An 18,890-nucleotide genomic window follows, 5' to 3' on the forward strand; every position below is an offset into this window, starting at 1 on the left:
TTTCAAAGTTTCTCTCACAAAATACTTATTAATTACAAAGTGGATACCTTGGAAAAGCCTGACGGATCTCACCTTAATCAAGTGATCAAAGTAAACCTCGGCAGTGACGAGACAAGCTGAAATCATGTGCAGTCTAATCAAATGCAATGAGAAGAACACAGCATTGCTGCAGTGATGTTTCTGCCAAAGATGCAAGCCTGGATCTAGTCTTAAGGAAACACCACAAAATAACAGGTCTGCAACCTTCAAAGTGTTAAGGTCATGAAAGCCAAGGACAAACTAACAAACCATTCTAGACGGAAGCAGACTAAAGGGATATGACAACCAAATGCAATGTATGATTTTGACCTGGATCCTACAAGACATTTGTGGGACAACTGGTAAAACCTGGCTGGACTCTGGAGCTGAGATGGCAACAGTAAGTCCATGTTAACTTCTTTATTTTGATGGGTGGGTTATGGTTTTTATAGGTCAGTGTCCTTGTTTAAAGGAAACATACATTAAAATATTTAGGGGTATGGGAACAACTTACTCTCAAATGTTTTAGAAAAAAATTGTTCTTTGCACTGTACTTTCAACTTTTCTGTAACTTTGTGATTTCTTTTAAAAATGATAAAGCAGAGAAGTTGTGCAGAGAAAGCTCAAAACAGGCCAGCCCTCCTTCAGGAAACAACCATAAACTCTGGTCAAAATACAAGAAATAACTATTTAAAGGCTCTGGAAAGTAAATGAAAGCAGGTACATTTTGAAGGAGGGAAAAACTTAGAAGAAGGGACAGGAGTGGAGGGAGTTTCCTATTCTTAATGGATTTTGTCCTGAGAGTAGGCCACATGCTCAGCACAGAGCCCCATTATAAAACCCACTGTCTCTCTAGCCTAAAGGACTAGCACACAAAACCCAAAGCAACTACAGTCACTAGAAAATGTGAGGGGAATCTCACATCCTCTCTCATGGGAGATAAACAGAGGAGGAGACCCACTTCCTGGGTATAAATTCTGTTTGACTTCTAGCTGACCTCTGAACACGCATGTGCAGGTCAGACTCAAAGAGGCCCAGGTAAAGACAAAAGAACTGAACTGAGATATGAGCTACTGCACACTGCAGGTGAGATAGTATTTGCAAGTTAATTGCCTGTTAAAACAAAAGCATCAACAGTCTTCAGAGGAATATAACAGAATCCACAGTCCCCACAATACACCACTCACAATGTTTAGTACTGCATTGTCTAATAAACAGCCAGAGCCTCATGTGGCTATTGATCACTTGAAATGCGGCTAATACAACTTATTAACTGAAATTTTTTTGCTTTATTTAATGTTAATTAATTTAAATTTTAAAAATAATATTGATTCAGCTATTGGAAAACTTTTTAAGTATGTTTGGAACAGATGAGAATGTAATGTAGTATTTCAACTACAAATTTTATGAAATTGAAATATAAATCAAGTATTTCCAATGAAAATTTAGTGTCTGAACTGAAGTCTGCTGTAAGTATGAAATATATAACAGGTTTGAAGATTTAGTACACAGAAAAGAATGTAAAATATCTTATTAACAATTTTAATAGTGATTACATGTTGAAATGAGATAATATTTTGGATATATTGGATTAAATAAATATATTAAAATTAAGTTCACCTATTTTTACTTTTTAATGTGGCTACTGGAAAATGTTACATATGTGGTTTACATGATATTTCTGTTGGTTGCGATATTATCCAAACATACTTAAATATAAATAAATAGGGAAATAAGACCAGTGGAAAAGATAATCAATACAGGCCAACTCTGAGATGACCAACATGCTAGAATTAATAGACAAGGCCTTTAAAGCAGCTATTTTAATTATGTTCAATGAGTTAAAAGAAATATGCTCATAACTGAAGGAAGAACCAGGAAATCAAAGCAGGTTAAATAGAAATTATAAAAAGGAACCAAATGGAAATTCTAGAACTGTCATATACAATGTGTAAAATAAAAAATTCATTGAATGGGCTTAATGGAAGAATGGAGATGAAAAGAAAGAGTCAGTGAACTTAAAGTAGATCAATAAATATTATCCACTCTGAATAATAGAAAAAAAGATTTTTAAAAACGAACAGGGCCTCAGGAGCCAGTGGGACAATATAAAAATGTCTAACAGAGGAGAGAATGGGGCAGAAAAAATATATGAGGAAATAATAAGCTGAAAACATGCCAAATTCAAAGAAAGAAAAAATTAAAGGGAAGAGAAAACCTTGAAATAGCAATATGGTATGCACAAGAAACAACAACAAATAGAACTGTACGTGTTAAAAAAACAAACAAACAAACAAAAAAAAAACAGTGAAAGAAATGAGAGTCAGTACCTGAGGTTAAGACTGGAATTTAGGAATGCCTAAATTCATTGAGATACTTGTTTTCATGACACATAATTCCCCCATGTTGAAAATATGCACAGTGGGTTGGTTGGGGTATATAGCAAATTCTAAAACGGCTTTCAAATTCTATTAAATAGCACAAAGCCAGATTCTGACTAAGAACTAATGACTGAGTAAAATACATAGACTTGTCTGTGTGCGAGCATGCATGAGTGCGTGTGCATCTGTGTGTGTACAAATTCCGTTATTGGGTCGAAAGGAATACTAATGATATTCCAGCACACTTTTCCACTCTTATGATTACTATATTGGTCATTACAGACTTATTTTGAGATTGTTGAATTCCTACTGCATTTTGTATTCTTTTTTTAAGGGCCCTGAGGGCACGGACCACAAACTTTTACTCTTTATGTCCCCCTGGTACGGTACACCACTAGGTGGCCCAAGGGCCCTCGCCTTATACATCCCTCCAAAGTAACTGCACCACCCCCTGCTGCGCACCCTTCACTGGCTCCCTAGAGTTTCCAGGACAAAGGTCAAACAAAGTACTTTCCCAATTGCCCCCCCCCAGCCATATCCCTTCACTGCAGATATGAATGACTCTGCCCAGTCCCCTGAATAAGCATGGCAGGTTGATGCAGTCCCCCAAGCTTTCACGTAGGCTGTCCCCTCAGCCTTTGATGGCCTTTCCTTCCTCTCTCATCTGGTTAATACGCACCCCTCAGTTAATACTATGTAAATACTCCCTCCACCAAAAAGTCTTCCTGGACTACCACCCTTGGTTTTCAGAAATTCTCCCTCTCCCTCTTCTAACTCTCAAACCACGCTGTAGTGACCCCTGTCCCAGAACTTGCCAACACTCCATAAATACCTCGCTGGGCCGGGAGCTCCTCAAGGGCACCCTTAGTGTCTAGCACTGGGTCCAGCATATAGTAGATGCTCAATAACCATTTAATGCAAGAACGAATGCCAACACACTAAACCCCAAAATATAAGCTGACCAAATACATTTATGTGGAACCTTAAAAAAAACTAAAATAAATCGGCTGCAGCAGCGCTGTGTGCAAAATATGACCAAATAATCATTGATTGTGATCATTTAAATTGGCCTTAATTAAGTGAATTTTGGAAAACAAGCAAAACTTCTACTACTCATTTGCAACAGTGAGGAATAAAGCCAGAATAGGTGACATACTCCTCCGATCTGCTTCAGCTTTTCTCGAATTGAATTATTCTGAGTATTTACAACATACCATACCTGAGCCAACACGTCCTGAAACTGTTCTCTCGTGAGAGGCATCAGGAAGGTTGTGATAATTCTTCGCAGTTCATTTTTTGACACAGTCAAGGTCTGACCAGGATCAAGCAGCTGAAAGGCTTTTTTCAACTCATCCCCTTTATCAGTAATTTTTTCAAATAAAATCCGTTTAACATCTAAGAAGGACAGTATTGGATTTGCAACAGCTGTGTCTATAAAAGAGATAGAGCTATTTATTAAACACATTTAAAGCTAAGATACTAAACAAAAAATGTTCCACTGTTTAATAGAATCAAATAAACTTCTAAAATAGTATTTCTTCTACTACATCTAAGTTTACATGTCTAGTCATTAGATAACCTGAAATGAAAAATCTGAAATTTAGTCAATATAAAATAATAGTAATGACATCAAGGAGAAGAAAAACAAGGCAAAGATAATCTTCCCTATAGAGGACATAGGTCACCACAGTGACAAACATGGAAGAAAGTTTAGTTAAGAATTAATATCATTCAAATAAATCCTTAAAATATCATATTTAATTTTCATCTCCTTGCCAATTTTTGAGGGAAAAACATGCAATTCTTAAATCCAGATCATGTCCCATTCAAAGACGAGGAAGAAATGAGAATAGTCTAGACACTAAAAGGTAATAAAGGAATGTTTACAGTGGGCTAAATAAGCTTTGGGGGTTTGAATTTCCTAGAAGAAAAGGAATAATGTCTTGACTCATGTTTTAGGTCCCAGGCCCCGTGTCACCAAAGGAGAGGTGATACACCACGGGCCTCCCTCCCCTTTATCCGAGATGAAAACCACCGTAGGGACAATAGGTAGGAAAACCTAAGTACATATGATAACTACAAACCAACTCATGCTACCACTCAGGATCATACACATGATGACATGATTGATCACTTTGATGTTTCATAACCTGCTAGGAAAAGAGGACACCAAGAATAATGGTAGTTTGGTAAATCTCTCATATTTATTTATGAGATTGCAAGGATTTGGTAACCATAGTTTACTTAGTAGCTCTTTCTTACATAGGAAATTCTGGATATATGTTAAATGGTTTTAACATTGCCTCACCTTTTATAGTATTATTTACAAACAGTAGCTAGACAGGGATGACTTTAGTTCCTTCCCTATGAATGAGATTTCTTACCAAGCTACCGCACATTTCCAGCAGGAGGACAGTGATAGCCTTGGTCTTGGGGTGGCCTGGGCTGATGAGAGACTCAAAGGACAGGACCTCAATGTGCCAACTTGAACCCACCCAGAGGGCAGTCAGGGATTTCTTCACAGCTATGGGATGCCCTGAGCTCCCTTCTGCTTGAGGTGCACAAGAGAGAACATGCCAGAGCCCTCACCATCACACTGCTCTGGTGACCTGCCACAGGCCCTAAGCTCACAAGCAGCAGAGTGGCAGGTCCTGGGACTTCACTCTCGCCCAGGGGCTGTCCTGGCCGTCATCAATTCTTGCCTCTCCTGACACCCACTGAGGACCGAGCACATACAGGCCTATGCCAGGGGCTGGGGATGCTTCCTGGAGGGAGGTGAGTATGTCACTGGGACATAGCAATGAGGTGTGCAGACAGGCATTCGGTGTCTGCACGGAGCACTGGAGACCACTGGAGACCCAGAGAAGAGCTGGTTGGTTTGGGGTGACAGGAGGAAAGGTCTCAGGAAAGGCTGCTCAGTGGAAAGCAACGTGGTGTTCCTAAGGGCCAGGTGCAGAGCTGGAGGAGGGGTGCTTGGGAGAGGGCTGTGGAGCTCAGCCAGCCAGGCACGGGGAAGAGGAGGAGGAGAGGAGCACAGGAGGCGCCGGACAAGAGATGGGATGGGACGGGAAAAGTCAGCAGGAGCCCAGTCGCAATGGTCCTGTCCTTGGGCTTTGTGCTCTGGTTGTGGGGTTTTCACCAAGAAAACAACATAACCCAATTTTTATCCTTACCCCTTCCTGTGCTATCAGTGGACGAGCAGAAGAGAGGAAAGGAGAGTGATGGGATGGAGACACATTGGGTAATTACAGCTGCCGGGGCAAGTATTCACAGGGAACACTAATGTGTTGGTCATAGAGTGAAAAACAGGGGTGAATAAAAGACAGGTCAAGAAGGTGGAGTCTACAGACTCTTCTGAGGCCAGGTAAGGGAGGGAAAGAAGATGCAGTGTCCATATCTGGCAGGCGGCTGGGCAGGTGGCAGCACCCTTCACTGAGAAAGGGAAAAGAGAAGATGTAGCAGATGGTATTTGCCAAGACAGCCACGGCAAGATCTCCCAGCACAATGTCATGTCAATGCTCCTGCCCCCAAAAGTAGGCATATGTTCCCCCCACTTGAATCTGGGTGGGCCCGTGACTACCACAGATTGGTCATATGTCAATATGACACATGACATATGTGATTCTAAAATTGACTGTGTGGTCTCCAACATGAGGTCATGCAACGTGCTACAGCTTCTGCCCAGTCCTCTCTAGACTCTCACACCCCATCACCACTTGGCTGTGAGGAAGCCAAGAAGCCACACGGAGAGGCCACATGTAAGAGCTCTGAGTAACAGCCCCAGCCAAGGTTCCAGCCAACAGCCAGCATCAACTACCGGCCATTGGAGTAATCCAGTCCTCTGTAGAGGATTCCAGCCCCTGTTATGAAGTCAGCCCAGCCTCTGCACCTTCCCAGCTGAACTGCATGGAGCAGAGAAAAGCTGTCCCTGACACCTACCCAAATTGCATACCTATGAGGAAAATAAATGATTGTTGTTATTTTGAGCCACTATGTTTGGGATTGTTTGTACACAGCAAGAGATACCTGGAGCAGAAGAGAAAAAAGTTTATGGGAAAGCTAATGAGTTCAGTTTGGGATGTCCAAGCAGCACGTCCACTTGAAAGCCAAATACATAGTCTAGAGATCTGAGAGCCTGTGGTGGAGATGCCAGTGTGGGAACCAATAGCATGGAGCCATGGGGAAGCATGCCCAGTGGGAAGAGAAGAAGGCAGTCTGCAAAACACTGGCTTTTAAGGAAGTGGAATTCATTCATTCAAAAAATATTGACTGGCCGGGCGCGGTGGCTCACGCCTGTAATCCTAGCACTCTGGGAGGCCGAGGTGGGCGGATCGTTTGAGCTCAGGAGTTCGAGACCAGCCTGAGCAAGAGCGAGACCCCATCTCTACTAAAAATAGAAAGAAATTATATGGACAGCTAAAAATATATATAGAAAAAATTAGCCGGGCATGGTGGTGCATGCCTGTAGTCCCAGCTACTCGGGAGGCTGAGGCAGTAGGATCGCTTAAGCCGAGGAGTCTGAGGTTGCTGTGAGCTAGGCTGACGCCACGGCACTCACTCTAGCCTGGGCAACAGAGTGAGACTCTGTCTCAAAAAAAAAAAAAAAAAAAAAAACAAAAAATATTGACTGAGCGCCTATCATATTTCAACCACTGCTCTCAGCCCCGAGGGTACTGCAGTGAATAAGACAGGTACAACTTACAATCTGGAGGTGAGAAGACAGACAAGAAACCAATAATAAGTAAATTATAAGGCACGGTACAGACAAGCGCAGCGAAGATGGAAAGACAGAACAATGAGATATCGCATGGCCAGGGAGCTATTTCAGAGGGGTGGTCAGGACAGTCCTCTCTAAGTTTTATGAGCTGAAACCAGAATGATAAAAATGAGCCAGCCAGTCATGATGCTGAAAAAAGAATGTCCTCAACAGGGAAACCATAGCAACCAGTAAAGAGCCCCTAAGCAAGGATGAGCTTGTTATGTCCAGGAAAGCAAATAGGCCAGAGTGACAGAGTGTGGCATGTAGCAAGCAGGATGGAGAGCAGTAAAAGCCAGCCCCAGGAGGGGAGGGCCAGCTTCCCTGTGCTTTCTGCACCCAAGGAAAGTGCTGGCCTTTTCTCCAAAGCGCCCTGGAAAGGCTCAGGAGAGTTTAAGCAGGGAAGTGACATTAGTTAACACAGTGCCTGTCACTCTGGCTGCCAAGTAGAGAGTGGATTATAGGGGCAAGAATTGAGGACGGAAGACCAGAGAGGAGGCCATTCCAAGAAGAGATGATTGTGGCCTGAGCCAGGTGGTAGCCCTGAATGTGGGAAAAAGCAGACAGATGGGAGACAAGATCTGTCAGTTCTGTGACTGACAGGATCTTGCTGATGGACTGGCTAGCGCGGGTGTTAAAGGGAAAAGAGAAATCAAGGATAATTCCTTGGTGCTGGACTTGAGGAACTAGATAAATGACGGTGCCTTTGACTGAGATGGAGAACACTGGAGAGTCAAGAGGTCCGCCTGGCCAGTTCACGTCTGAGACGCCTGTTGGATGAGGTGCAAGCAGAAAGGTCAGTGAGGCAACTGGATATACCATCGGGAGCTTAGGGAGTAAGTCAGAATGGAGCTATCGTTTTGGTTACAGATGGTATCTTGGGACATGGAGCCAGATGACTCACCTACGGAGAGGGCAGACAGGGACAAGAGGACTGAGCATAGAGCCTTAAAGGAGAAGAAGGAACTTGAACCTCCCACCAGAGTTACAAGGATGCTCAGAAATGCAGGAGGCACTCCAGGCTTCCCTTCCACTTCCGACTGCCACTTAGACTCTCTGAAGCAGCTGATCCACACAGAGGAGCTGCATGATTCAACATCAGCTGGTGAGCACTATCTCTCCCTCTGCCCACCAGCCTGAAAACCAGCCTCCTGCCCCCATGTCATCAGGGGCTCCCTCTTGTTAACGTATGCCCCCCTCTTAAAATTTTTTCTCAGACTTTTCATATATATTTTTAGTTGCTTTCCGAGAAGCCCCATCTTTGCAATCAATAGTAGTAATATAAAAGAATCAGAAAATATTGATTTAAAACTATTTTAAATTATTTGAACGAAAACTTTATTTCATGTGCCTACTGCAACTTCTGAGATTGAAAGTGAAAGCAGTAACCAAACTCGCATACCCTGCCAGTGGGAGTACAAATGGATATAATCTTTCTGGAGGGCAATTTGACAAAATTTTCCACATCCGTTTATAATATAGAAAGTCACAACAGACTGTCACTGTCACCCTAACAATGAGAACATGCAGGATAAGATTAAAATATATATACAGTTTTAAAAGCCATCGGAGACTTAAGGATGCAAAGAAACTAAATTCTAGAAATGACAAGCCACTCCTCAGAGAGAAAAGACCCATAACTCCTTCCATCCCTGCAGAGCAGTTAGAAAATGCATATTCATTATAGTCAGGGTAAGGGTAAGAAGAAAACAACCCAACAGTTAGTAGCCACATGTAGACTGGCAGATGGATTAGAATCCCAGAAGCCTTAGTCACAGAGCAAGTCTGGACCCTTCATCTTGGGCCTTCCCCAGGTGCACATAAGCAGCACACCAAAGACTGGAGGTGGCAGGAGAGCTGTGTGATGTGCCCCAAGGTACGTGGGGTTTTACACAAGTCCAGCTGTTTATCAAAGGCTGAGTACAGAGAAGAAGAACTAATGCAAACCCTCCGAAGCATATGAACGTCAATAGGCTGCTTCAGGTTGGAGGCAGGACCACAGGGTAGACAGAGGTCTCCTGAGGTGCACAAAGCCAAGGAAAAAGCTAGAGAACCAAGAGAACTCTCAAAGAAGCCCCCAAAATGGCAGGTGGGCTGAAAAGCAGAGAGAGATCCCCCCACAATATGCCAAGCTGGCTGCTAGGCTGTAAAACATAGAGCTCTCTGGAGTCCCACCAGTGATCAGATCTCAAGAGCTATTACTGGGGGTAACCTAAATATAAATAAAACTGCAACAAAGTCAAGATGCAGCTCACCTTAAAGATTAAACTGAGTCAGCCCACCTTGCTAAAAGCCTAAAAGAGATATTCCTTTTCTGAGAGTAAAAATTGTTTACTTCTTTCTCTACTGTTTTTTACACAAATATGTAGCATTAAGTTTTTTAAAAATTGCAAAACAAGTGAAGAAGAAAAGGTGACCTAATCAAGAGTAAAAACAGTCATCAGAAAAATACCCACAGATAGAGCAAATGTAGAAATCATCAAGTATTTAAACTAGAATGAGAAATAAGTTAAAGATTAAAGGAAAAAGTTGGGAACATGCTGAACATATGAGGGATTTCAGTAGGGAAATGAAAACTATTTTTAAAGAGCACATGAAAAAGCTAGAAATTAAAAATATAATATCAGAAGCAAAGGGGGCTGGATGACGTGAGGTTGCTTGGTGGGTACAACGTGCGTTCCTTCAGTGATGGATGCACTGGAGGCCTTGACTTCACCACAATGCAATGTACCAATGGAGCAAAACTGCACTTGTACCCCATGAATATACACAAAAAAAGAATAAATAGGAAAAATAGATGGGAAGAATTCATTTGTTTTGCTTAGTAGCAGACTGTACATGGTAGGAAAAAGAACTAGTGAATATGAAGCCAGGTCAATAGAAATTATTCAAATTGAAACACAAAGATAAAAACATTTAAAAAGGAAACAGGATGTCTACTATTAATTTGCTTATTTAATATATGAGTTATACCAGTATATATCTACCAATATATGAGTGTTCATGAAAAAGAGACCACCCAAACTGTTGATGATGCCCTCTGTGGAGGAAAGTGGTGCTGGAAAGCATATATATTTAATTTTTAAAAAGTAAAAAATACTTCAGTGCATTGAAAAACTACCATCAACAGAAATAAAAAGCAAATGACAAAGAAGAAAAATATCTGTGGCACATAAGGCAGATGAAGGATTCATATCTTTAATACAAAGAGAATGCATGCTAACCACTAAAAAAGACCAACCCACAGTAGGTAAATGGGCAAAGGATATGAACAGGCAACTCAGCAAAAAAAAAAAAAAAAAAAAAAAAAGGGCATAAACCTGACGAACTAAGAATAAAAGTTAACCTTACTTTTTTTGTTTGTTTGTTTTTGAGAGACAAGGTCTCACTCTGTTGCCCAGGCTAGAGAGCAGTGGTACAATCATAGCTCACTGTAAACTCAAATTCCTGGGCTCAAGTGATCCTCCTGCCTCTGAGCCTGCCGTGTAGCTGGAACTATAGGCATGAGTCAGCACGCTTGGCTAATTTTTTAGTTTTTTTAGAGACAGAGTCTTGCTACATTGCTCAGGCTGGTCTCAAACTCCTGGGCTCAAGCAATCCTCCTGCCTCAGCCTCCCAAAGTGCTGGGATTACAGGTGTAAACCATGGCACCTAGCCAACCTTACTATTGAAGAAATGCAAATTAAATTTACAATTGACTGTTATTTTCACATATCAAATGGGCAAGATCTTAAAAGATAATATTCTGTGCTAGAATACTTAGAAATGAGCACTTGTAAGTACTATTTGTGGGAATGTACAGCACATGCTTCCTGAAGGATAATTTGGTAGCACTCATCAAGAGCCTTAAGAGTATGAACGCCCTGTAATCCAGTAATCCCACTTCACTTTCGTCTTCTTTGTACTATCAAAAGTTTAGTTAAATAAACTAACATGACACTATTGAACTGGAATAGATCTTTGCTGATGATATATTTTTATGTCAGAAACTAGTAAATTAACCCTTCCTATCCATTCTCCTTGTTTTCCTTAGAAATAGGCCCCTGAGCTTCAGGTAAATACATGGCTGTCTGAAATACAGTCTATAATCCTAGGCTCCCTAGGAGATGCATGTGACATGTGATTCCAGTCATGCCAATTATAAGTAAGCACAAGTGTCCAGTGTGACTTCTGACTACAAATGATTTTCCCCCATTTACAAGGAAAAATCAAACTTCTCCTTTCATAATGCCTCTCTGGGTCCTGCTGATTGCTCAGGTTGTGCTCACACAGAGCTTCATACAAGTGCTTGTTACAGCATTTGCCTCGCTCTACTGGAATTCCTTCTCTCCCTCTCAGACTGTGAGCTCCTCCAGGGCGAGCCTTCCATCAGATCCAACTCTTATCCTCAGCACCTCCTACAGTGCTTGTCACATATTACAGCTCAGAAAATGTTTGTGAACAAATGAACAAATGAATAAAGGAACTAATGAGTGAAATTAAAGGACATATACTTTTGGGAAATAATAATGTCAAATTTTATTGCTTTTAAAACTAAGGAATCCAAACGAGTAGAAAACTTATGTCCACACAAAAACACCAGTACACAAATGTTTATGGCAATTTTATTTATACTGCCAAAACATGGAAGCAACCAAGATGTCCTTCAACAGGTGAATGGATAAACAAACTGTGCTAAGGCATACAGTGGAATATTATTCAGCAGTAAAAATAAATGAGTACAATACAATGAAGAACACATAATCCTTTCAACAAATGGTGCTAGAACAACTAGACATCCACACATAAGAAAATTAAGCTACACACAGAACTTACACCCTTCACAAAAAATTAGCTCAAAATGTCTTTCTGACCCACAGAAAGAGAAACAAATGGATCAGAGACCTAAATGTAAAACTCAAAACCATAAAACTCGTAGAAGATAACCTAGAAGAAAATCTAGATGACCTTGGGTTTAGCAATCACGTCTGAGATACAACAAAGGCAGTTTCTTATAAAACTAAACATACTCTCACCATAAAATCTAGCAATTGCGCTCTTTGGTATTCACCCAAAAGAGTTGAAAACTTATGTCCACACAAAAACCCACAAGCAGATGTTTATAGAAGCTTTATTCAAAACTGCCAAAACTTGAGGCAACCAAGATCTAGCAGGTGAATCAATAAATAAACTGGTACATCCAGACAATGGAATAGTATTCAGCACTATAAAGAAATGAACAATTGAGCCATGAAGAGACATGAGGGAACCTTAAATATATGTTGTTAAATGAGAGAAGCCAATCTTAAAAGGCTACCTACTGAATGATTCTACCTGGAAAAGACAAATCTATAGACACAATAAAAAGATCAGTGGTTGCCAGGGGTAGGAGGAAGGGAAAGACGAGTAGGTAGGGCACAGTGAATTTTTAGGGCTGTGAAACTACTGTATATACTATATAATAGTGATGCATGCATTTTATACATTTTTCTAAACTCAGAATATGCACCAGGAGTACAACCTAATGTAAACTATAGACTTTGGGGAATAATAATATGTCAATATTGGTTTATCAATTTTAACAAATTAACACTAATATGTTAATAATAGGGGAAACTGGTGGTGGGAGGGAGGGGGAATATGGAAACTTTCTGTACTTTCTGCTCAATGTTTCTATAAACCTGAAACTACTCAAAAATATAAAGTCTACTGATTTCATTTTTAAAACTGAGTCAGTCAGTATAATCTATAACTGCGGTCCTTAAGCTCCAGGCCATGGCATGGTACCAGTCTGTGGCCTGTTAGGAAACAGGCCATTCACCACCGCCTGAGCTCCACAAACCCCCCCAACTCATAGCACCCCACCTCTGCCCCCACCCCTAGTCCATGGAAAAATTGTCTTCCATGAAACTGGTCCCTGGTACCAAAAAGGTTGGGGACTGCTGCTCTCTAACATGGTAGTTAAGTCCACGAATTCCAGAATCTCACTGCCTGGGGTCAAATCCTGACCCTGCCACTTAAAAACTACGTAACTTGATACCAGGCACAGTGGCTCACACCTGTAATATTAGCACTCTTGGAGGCTGAGGAGCGAGGATCGCTTGAGCTCAGGAGTTCGAGACCAGCCTGAGCAAGAGCGAGGTCTCGTCTCTACTAAAAATAGAAAAATTAGCCAGCTGTGGTGGCATGCGCCTGTAATCCCAGCTACTTGGGAGCCTGAGGCAGGAGAATAGCTTGAGCCCAGGAATTTGAGGTTGCTGTGAGCTAGGCTAACACCACAGCACTCTAGCCCAGGTGACAGAGCAAGACTCTGTCTCAAAAAAAAAATATATATATATATATATATATCTACATAACTTTTTGGCAAATAGCATAATCAATCCATGTCTCAGTTTTCCCATATAGAAAACAGAGATAAAAACCAAATCTAATTCATAGAATTATTGTGAAGATTAAATGTAACAAGAAGCCTTTGAACCAAGCCTGGTACATATTAAACATACATGAGTGGTATCTACTGTTAATGTTATTATTTGCTCATGAATACTCACTTGAAGATGAAGGTCTGAACATATTTTGGAAACCATTCCTTGAATATAATAATCTACATGGTGAAGAATGGGGTCTTGAACATGTAAATTTTCGCGTGTGAGGATACGAAGTAAGCCAATCTGGTATAATCACCATTTTGCACTTTAAATCCCTGTTATATAAAAGAAAAAGATTACATTCTCTTAAAGCATACATTACAAATGTGGCCAATTTCCTACCCAATCCTTCTTTGAAAGGACAGCTGGAGAGTGTAAAAATCATGCTAGTCATGATCTGCTTGCTGATGTTTCAAAGACTATTTCTTAAGATGGACACAAAATCATGATTTTAGTCTCCTTGTTTTTAGTGGATCCAATGAACTTCGATAATGGCAAAATTGAGACATTTTTGAATAGGAAAATCCACCTACATCTTGACTACCACTGATACATTTCTTTGGTAGGCAGTTAGAGGAAGAAAGTGTGGATTCTCTGAGATCTCTTGAAGTGCCTCGCTATACATTCAACGCACAGTCAGATGCAGAGCTGGGGGTGACAGCAGCAAAGATGGTGGAGTAAGGACCTCTGAAAATCCTCTCCTCCATAAAGTCGATGAGAAGAACACTGGCACAAAATTGTCAAAATCAATTTTTTCAGAACTCTGGAAATTACCAAGCACTTGCAGCAATCTGGGGAGCATTTATTAATTAAAAATGTCTGAATCTCAATATGAAGAGCACACTTTGTGGCACTTTAACCTGCCCTACTCCCTCTCCTCTCCCTGCCCTCCTCACCCTCCACCATCTCTGATGCATCTGTGAAAACCCACAGCCTGCGATCACAGTGAAAACACAGCCTGACAGTCACCGCAGCGGGCAGAACAGAGCTGGAACTCCTTCAATGAAGCCCCACTTCCAGAAAATTATTATTTGACCTGGTGGTTCCCTGAAAGCCCCCATTCACAGGATGTCTTCATTAGAACTGATTTAGAGCTTGCCCAGTGAGAATAGCCTATCATGAAGAGGCATTTCTTAGAAAAAAATTGAGGCAATTGTGGTTTAAAATCACAGCTGCCTGAATGGTGGATAATGGGGCAAATAATAGGCTAACCAAAAAGCTTAAAGAGAAAATCTGGGGAATGAGATGTCCACAGGGGCGTGGTAAAGCTCCCACATATTCCTGGGAGTCTAGAAGGCCACTCACATGCATAGAGCTGTGACAATTCCCACGGTTCTGTGTGTGCTCAAGAAAGATCTGAGATGGCCTTAAACTTTCACCTCTGGCTGACCTTGAGGCTCTGCACAAGCAGGAAGTAAAGGCTAAGACAGAGTTATTAACTGCCTGGATGAGTGTTGAAGGAATGCTCCAACAGAAACAGACCCTGGGCAAAAAGTGGAAGACTTACTGTTTCCAGGCATTTAAGGAAATTTCTGCCCAACCATGAACTGACCATGAAGGCAATCAATCAGAGACTTCAATGGCCATACATAACAAAGAATACAGACTTTACAAAGTTAGTTTAGAAAAGTCGCTCAATAAATGAATAACAATGAACAGCAACAACAAAACATGGAAAGGGGTGAGAATATGATTTCCATAATTGCCACATTACATTCTTTAAAACGTTCAGTTTTCAACAAAAATGTATGATACATGCAAGGAAACAAGAAAGTACAGTGCATAACGCTTATCTTCAGAAACTATACAAGCATGAATAAAGTAGAGTAAAATATTTATTTAAAGTGTTGAAAGAAAAAAACCCCACCAACCTAGAATTATGAATCCAGCAATTATCCTTCAAAAATGAAGGAGAAATAAAGACTTTCTCAGGTAAAAAAAAAAAAAAAAAAAATTGAAGGAATTTGTTGCAAGCAGGTCTGCTTGCAATAATTGTTCAAAAAAAAATCTTCAGAAAGAAGGGAATATGATACAGGTCAGAAAGTCAGGTCTACATAAAGAAAGGAAGAGCATTAGAAAAAGAATAAATGAAGGAATGAAGGCAAAATAAACATAGATGCACCTAACAACAGAGCCCCAATATACATGAAGCAAAAATGGACAAAATTGAAAGAAGCAATAGACACTTTAACAATAATAGTTAGAGACTTCAATACCCACTTTTAATAATGGGTAGAATAACTAGACAGCAGATCAACAAAGAAATAGACATACAGACCAACAGAATGGAATTGAGAGTCCAGAAATAAACTCTTATATTTATCATTAGTTGATTTTTGACAAGGGTGCCAAGACCACTCAATGGAAAAACAGTCTTTTCAACAAATGATTCCAGGAAATCTGGATATACATATGCAAAAGAATGAAGTTGGATCCTTACCTTACACTGTATACAAAAACTAACTCAAAATAGATCAAAGACCTAAATTTAAGAACTATGGCTATAAAATTCCTAGAAGAAAATACAGATGTAAATATTTGTCACTCTGGAGTAGACAATGATATCTCAGATATTACACCAAAAACACAAGCAACTAAAGAAGAAATAAATTAATTGGACTTCATCAAAATTTAAAACTTCTGTGCTTCAAAGGACATTATCTAGAAAGTGAAAAGACAGAAAATAGATCTGTGGTTGCCAGGAACTGGAGGAATGGGACTGCTAATAGGTATGGGGTTTCTTTTGTAGGTGACAAAAATGTTCTGGAATCAGGTAGTGGTAATGGTTGCATAACTTTGTGAATATACGCAAAACCAATGAATTGTATACTTTAAAAAGATGCAAAGTTTATGGTATATGAATTATATTGCAATTAGAAAAAAGAAGAGGAGGAAGAGAGGAGGAGGAAGAAGAAGAAAAGGAAGAGGAAGATAGGAAGGGGAAGGAGAGGGAGGGAGGGGGAAGGGAGGAAGAATGGGTGTGGGAGGACAAACAGCAGCAGCAGCAGCAGCAGCAGCAGCAGCAGCAGCACTGCGTGGGCCAAGGGCAAAGCTGCTCCCATGGGCACCTTTGGCCTTTCAATAATTTTTAAGGTAATATGTTTACTTGACAGTTATTAAGATTATGATTAAAGATGTTAAAGGAAGCAGGGCATAAGCAAGACTAGATGTATCCCAGCGAGAGTCACAGGGATGTCCTGCTTACCCCTGGCCTCAGGGGTCCCACCCAGGCTCACACCCACCGGCAGAGCTAACCTGGCTGTGCCTCCCACTGACAGCAGGACTAGTGCTCAGCGGTCACCACACCATTACATGCATTTGTGATTTTTTAACTCATAGACTCTGCCAGTCTATGACAATGAGGAATTTGGCTTATTAGTGTTTCAGAAAATGAACAGAAATTTAGTCTGACTCATTACTTTCTGGCCACTCTCAGCACAAGAGTGAGAAGCAAGACTCTCCTTTAACTTAATTGAATCAGGAAGGTCAAGCTCAGCCCCATAAAGAAGTTTTAGAACGTAATTGCCTAAGGCTCCTAAGTTAGCTAACCTTCTCAGGAAAAAAAAAAAAAAAGCTTCCTGACTGGGCTTCATGTATTAAATGCAAGTGCATAATTATTAGTTAATATTCCAAAATAGATGGATGTACATGGCACTGTGAGTATACAGAATCAGGCTAGACAAGAATGCTAAAGCCCTCAATTTGAAGAATCTTAGGGTTGAAGAAATAAATAAGAATATATTTTAATGTGTAAGAAATCCACATTGGCTACTATTTGCTTCACCTCTCTTCAAGGAGGCACCCACTGAGCCTTGTGTTGTGCAGTCTGGAGCCCTGTCGGTTGGCAGGTGCTGTCGGTAAGGACCAGACCGTGGCATATACCACATCAGCCTTAGAGCCTCAGCGGCCCCACACATCCTTCTTCAACTGGGTTAATTTAACTGAATTGAAACCAGAGAATCATGGCATAGGTGAATTTCCAGAATTACATTTAAGAGCATGGCTTGGTATGTGTTCACACAGTCAACACATATTTATGAAGCTCCCTTCCAGGAGTCCGGAATAAAATAGGTAAAATGCTGGACCTTGTGGATCTTATATTCTAGTAACAGAAGAGAGACAATAAATATGTAAATCATGCAAGTGAGTAAGCACTACAGAGATCAGTGGAGCAGAGCAGGAGAATAGGGGACATTGAGCAAAGATCTAAAGGAGACCAGGAAGGAAACCATGTAGTCAGGAGGACAAAGACACAACAGGCGGCCAGGGGAAGGAGAACCCTGTAGGCCACTGTGAGACTTTGACTCTTACTGTGATATGTGAGTGACATGTGGAACCACTGGAGGGTTATGTGCAGAGGACATGATCTGGTCTCTGGCTGTATGTTAAGAATAGGCTTACAGGTGCGAGGGAGGAAACAGGGAGACAATTAAAATCTACTACAATAACCTAGGCAAGAGAAGATGGTGGCTTGGCCCAGAGTGATTTCCATAATAGTGTTGAGAAGTGATCATATTCCAGATATATTCTCAAGGAAGAGTCAGTTATACTCTCTGATAGATCCGATTTGGCATACAAGAGAAAGGTTGGGTGGGGTGGCCATTAACTGAGAAGGGAGAGACCGCAGGTTTGGAGGAGAAGATCAAGAATTCCACTGTGGACATGTTAAGCTTGAGATGCCCATTAGATGTCCAAGTAGGGACGCTGAATAGGTAGTTGGATGTGTGAGTCTGAGTTCAGGGGAGAGACTGGGTCTGAGATAAAAAGTCTGGGAACTGTCAAGATATAATGCATATAAAGGCCTGATATCAGAGAATCCACTACAAAAGTAGGTGTAAAAAAACAAACGCAGGGCTGAGCCTTGGGGCGCTCCAACATGCAGAGTTCAGGGATCCGAAGAGGAACCAGCAAAGGAGGCTGAGAAAGAACAGACTGTAATGCCCTGGAAACCACCGGAAGGAAGTTCAAGGAGGAGGGGTGATGGTGTATGCCAAATGCTACAGTGATGAAGCCTGAGAATTGTCCTTTGGGTTGAATGAGCCCTGTGGAAACCACTGACAGTCACAGTGTTGGGGGAACAGTGGGGGAAGCCTGTCTAAGTGAATTCCTGAACAATTCAGAGAATTCGTGGCAGTAAATAAAAATAACTGTTTCAAAGGAACTCTGCTGTAATGGGAAAAAAGAGTAAAGTAGAGAAACGATATGATGGCTGGTCGAGGGAGACATTCTTTAAGACAGGAGAATCAGTAGTATGTTTGGACACTCGTGACAGTGGCCCAGACAGTGGCAAGGCAAAGAATAACGCAGTAAGAGAGAAAAGCGAGTGTC

The 18,890-nt window shown here is 41.0% G+C and overlaps 1 protein-coding gene across 1 annotated transcript in view; it reads right to left on the minus strand.

Moving 5' to 3' along the window:
- Window positions 1-14,187, minus strand: part of EFCAB6 (EF-hand calcium binding domain 6) — a 201,151-nt gene extending 186,964 nt beyond the window's left edge. The window contains exons 1-3 of the mRNA XM_069491269.1: window positions 14,096-14,187; window positions 13,686-13,837; window positions 3,619-3,830 (exon numbers count right to left, since the gene is read on the minus strand). Coding sequence (XP_069347370.1) covers window positions 3,619-3,830; window positions 13,686-13,837; window positions 14,096-14,187 — 456 coding nt within the window. The remainder of the gene's footprint in view (window positions 1-3,618; window positions 3,831-13,685; window positions 13,838-14,095) is intronic.
- Between the last annotated feature and the right edge of the window lie 4,703 nt (window positions 14,188-18,890).

The sequence above is a fragment of the Eulemur rufifrons genome, chromosome 16, assembly GCF_041146395.1.
Source record: "Eulemur rufifrons isolate Redbay chromosome 16, OSU_ERuf_1, whole genome shotgun sequence".
Taxonomy (NCBI): Eukaryota; Metazoa; Chordata; class Mammalia; order Primates; family Lemuridae; genus Eulemur; species Eulemur rufifrons.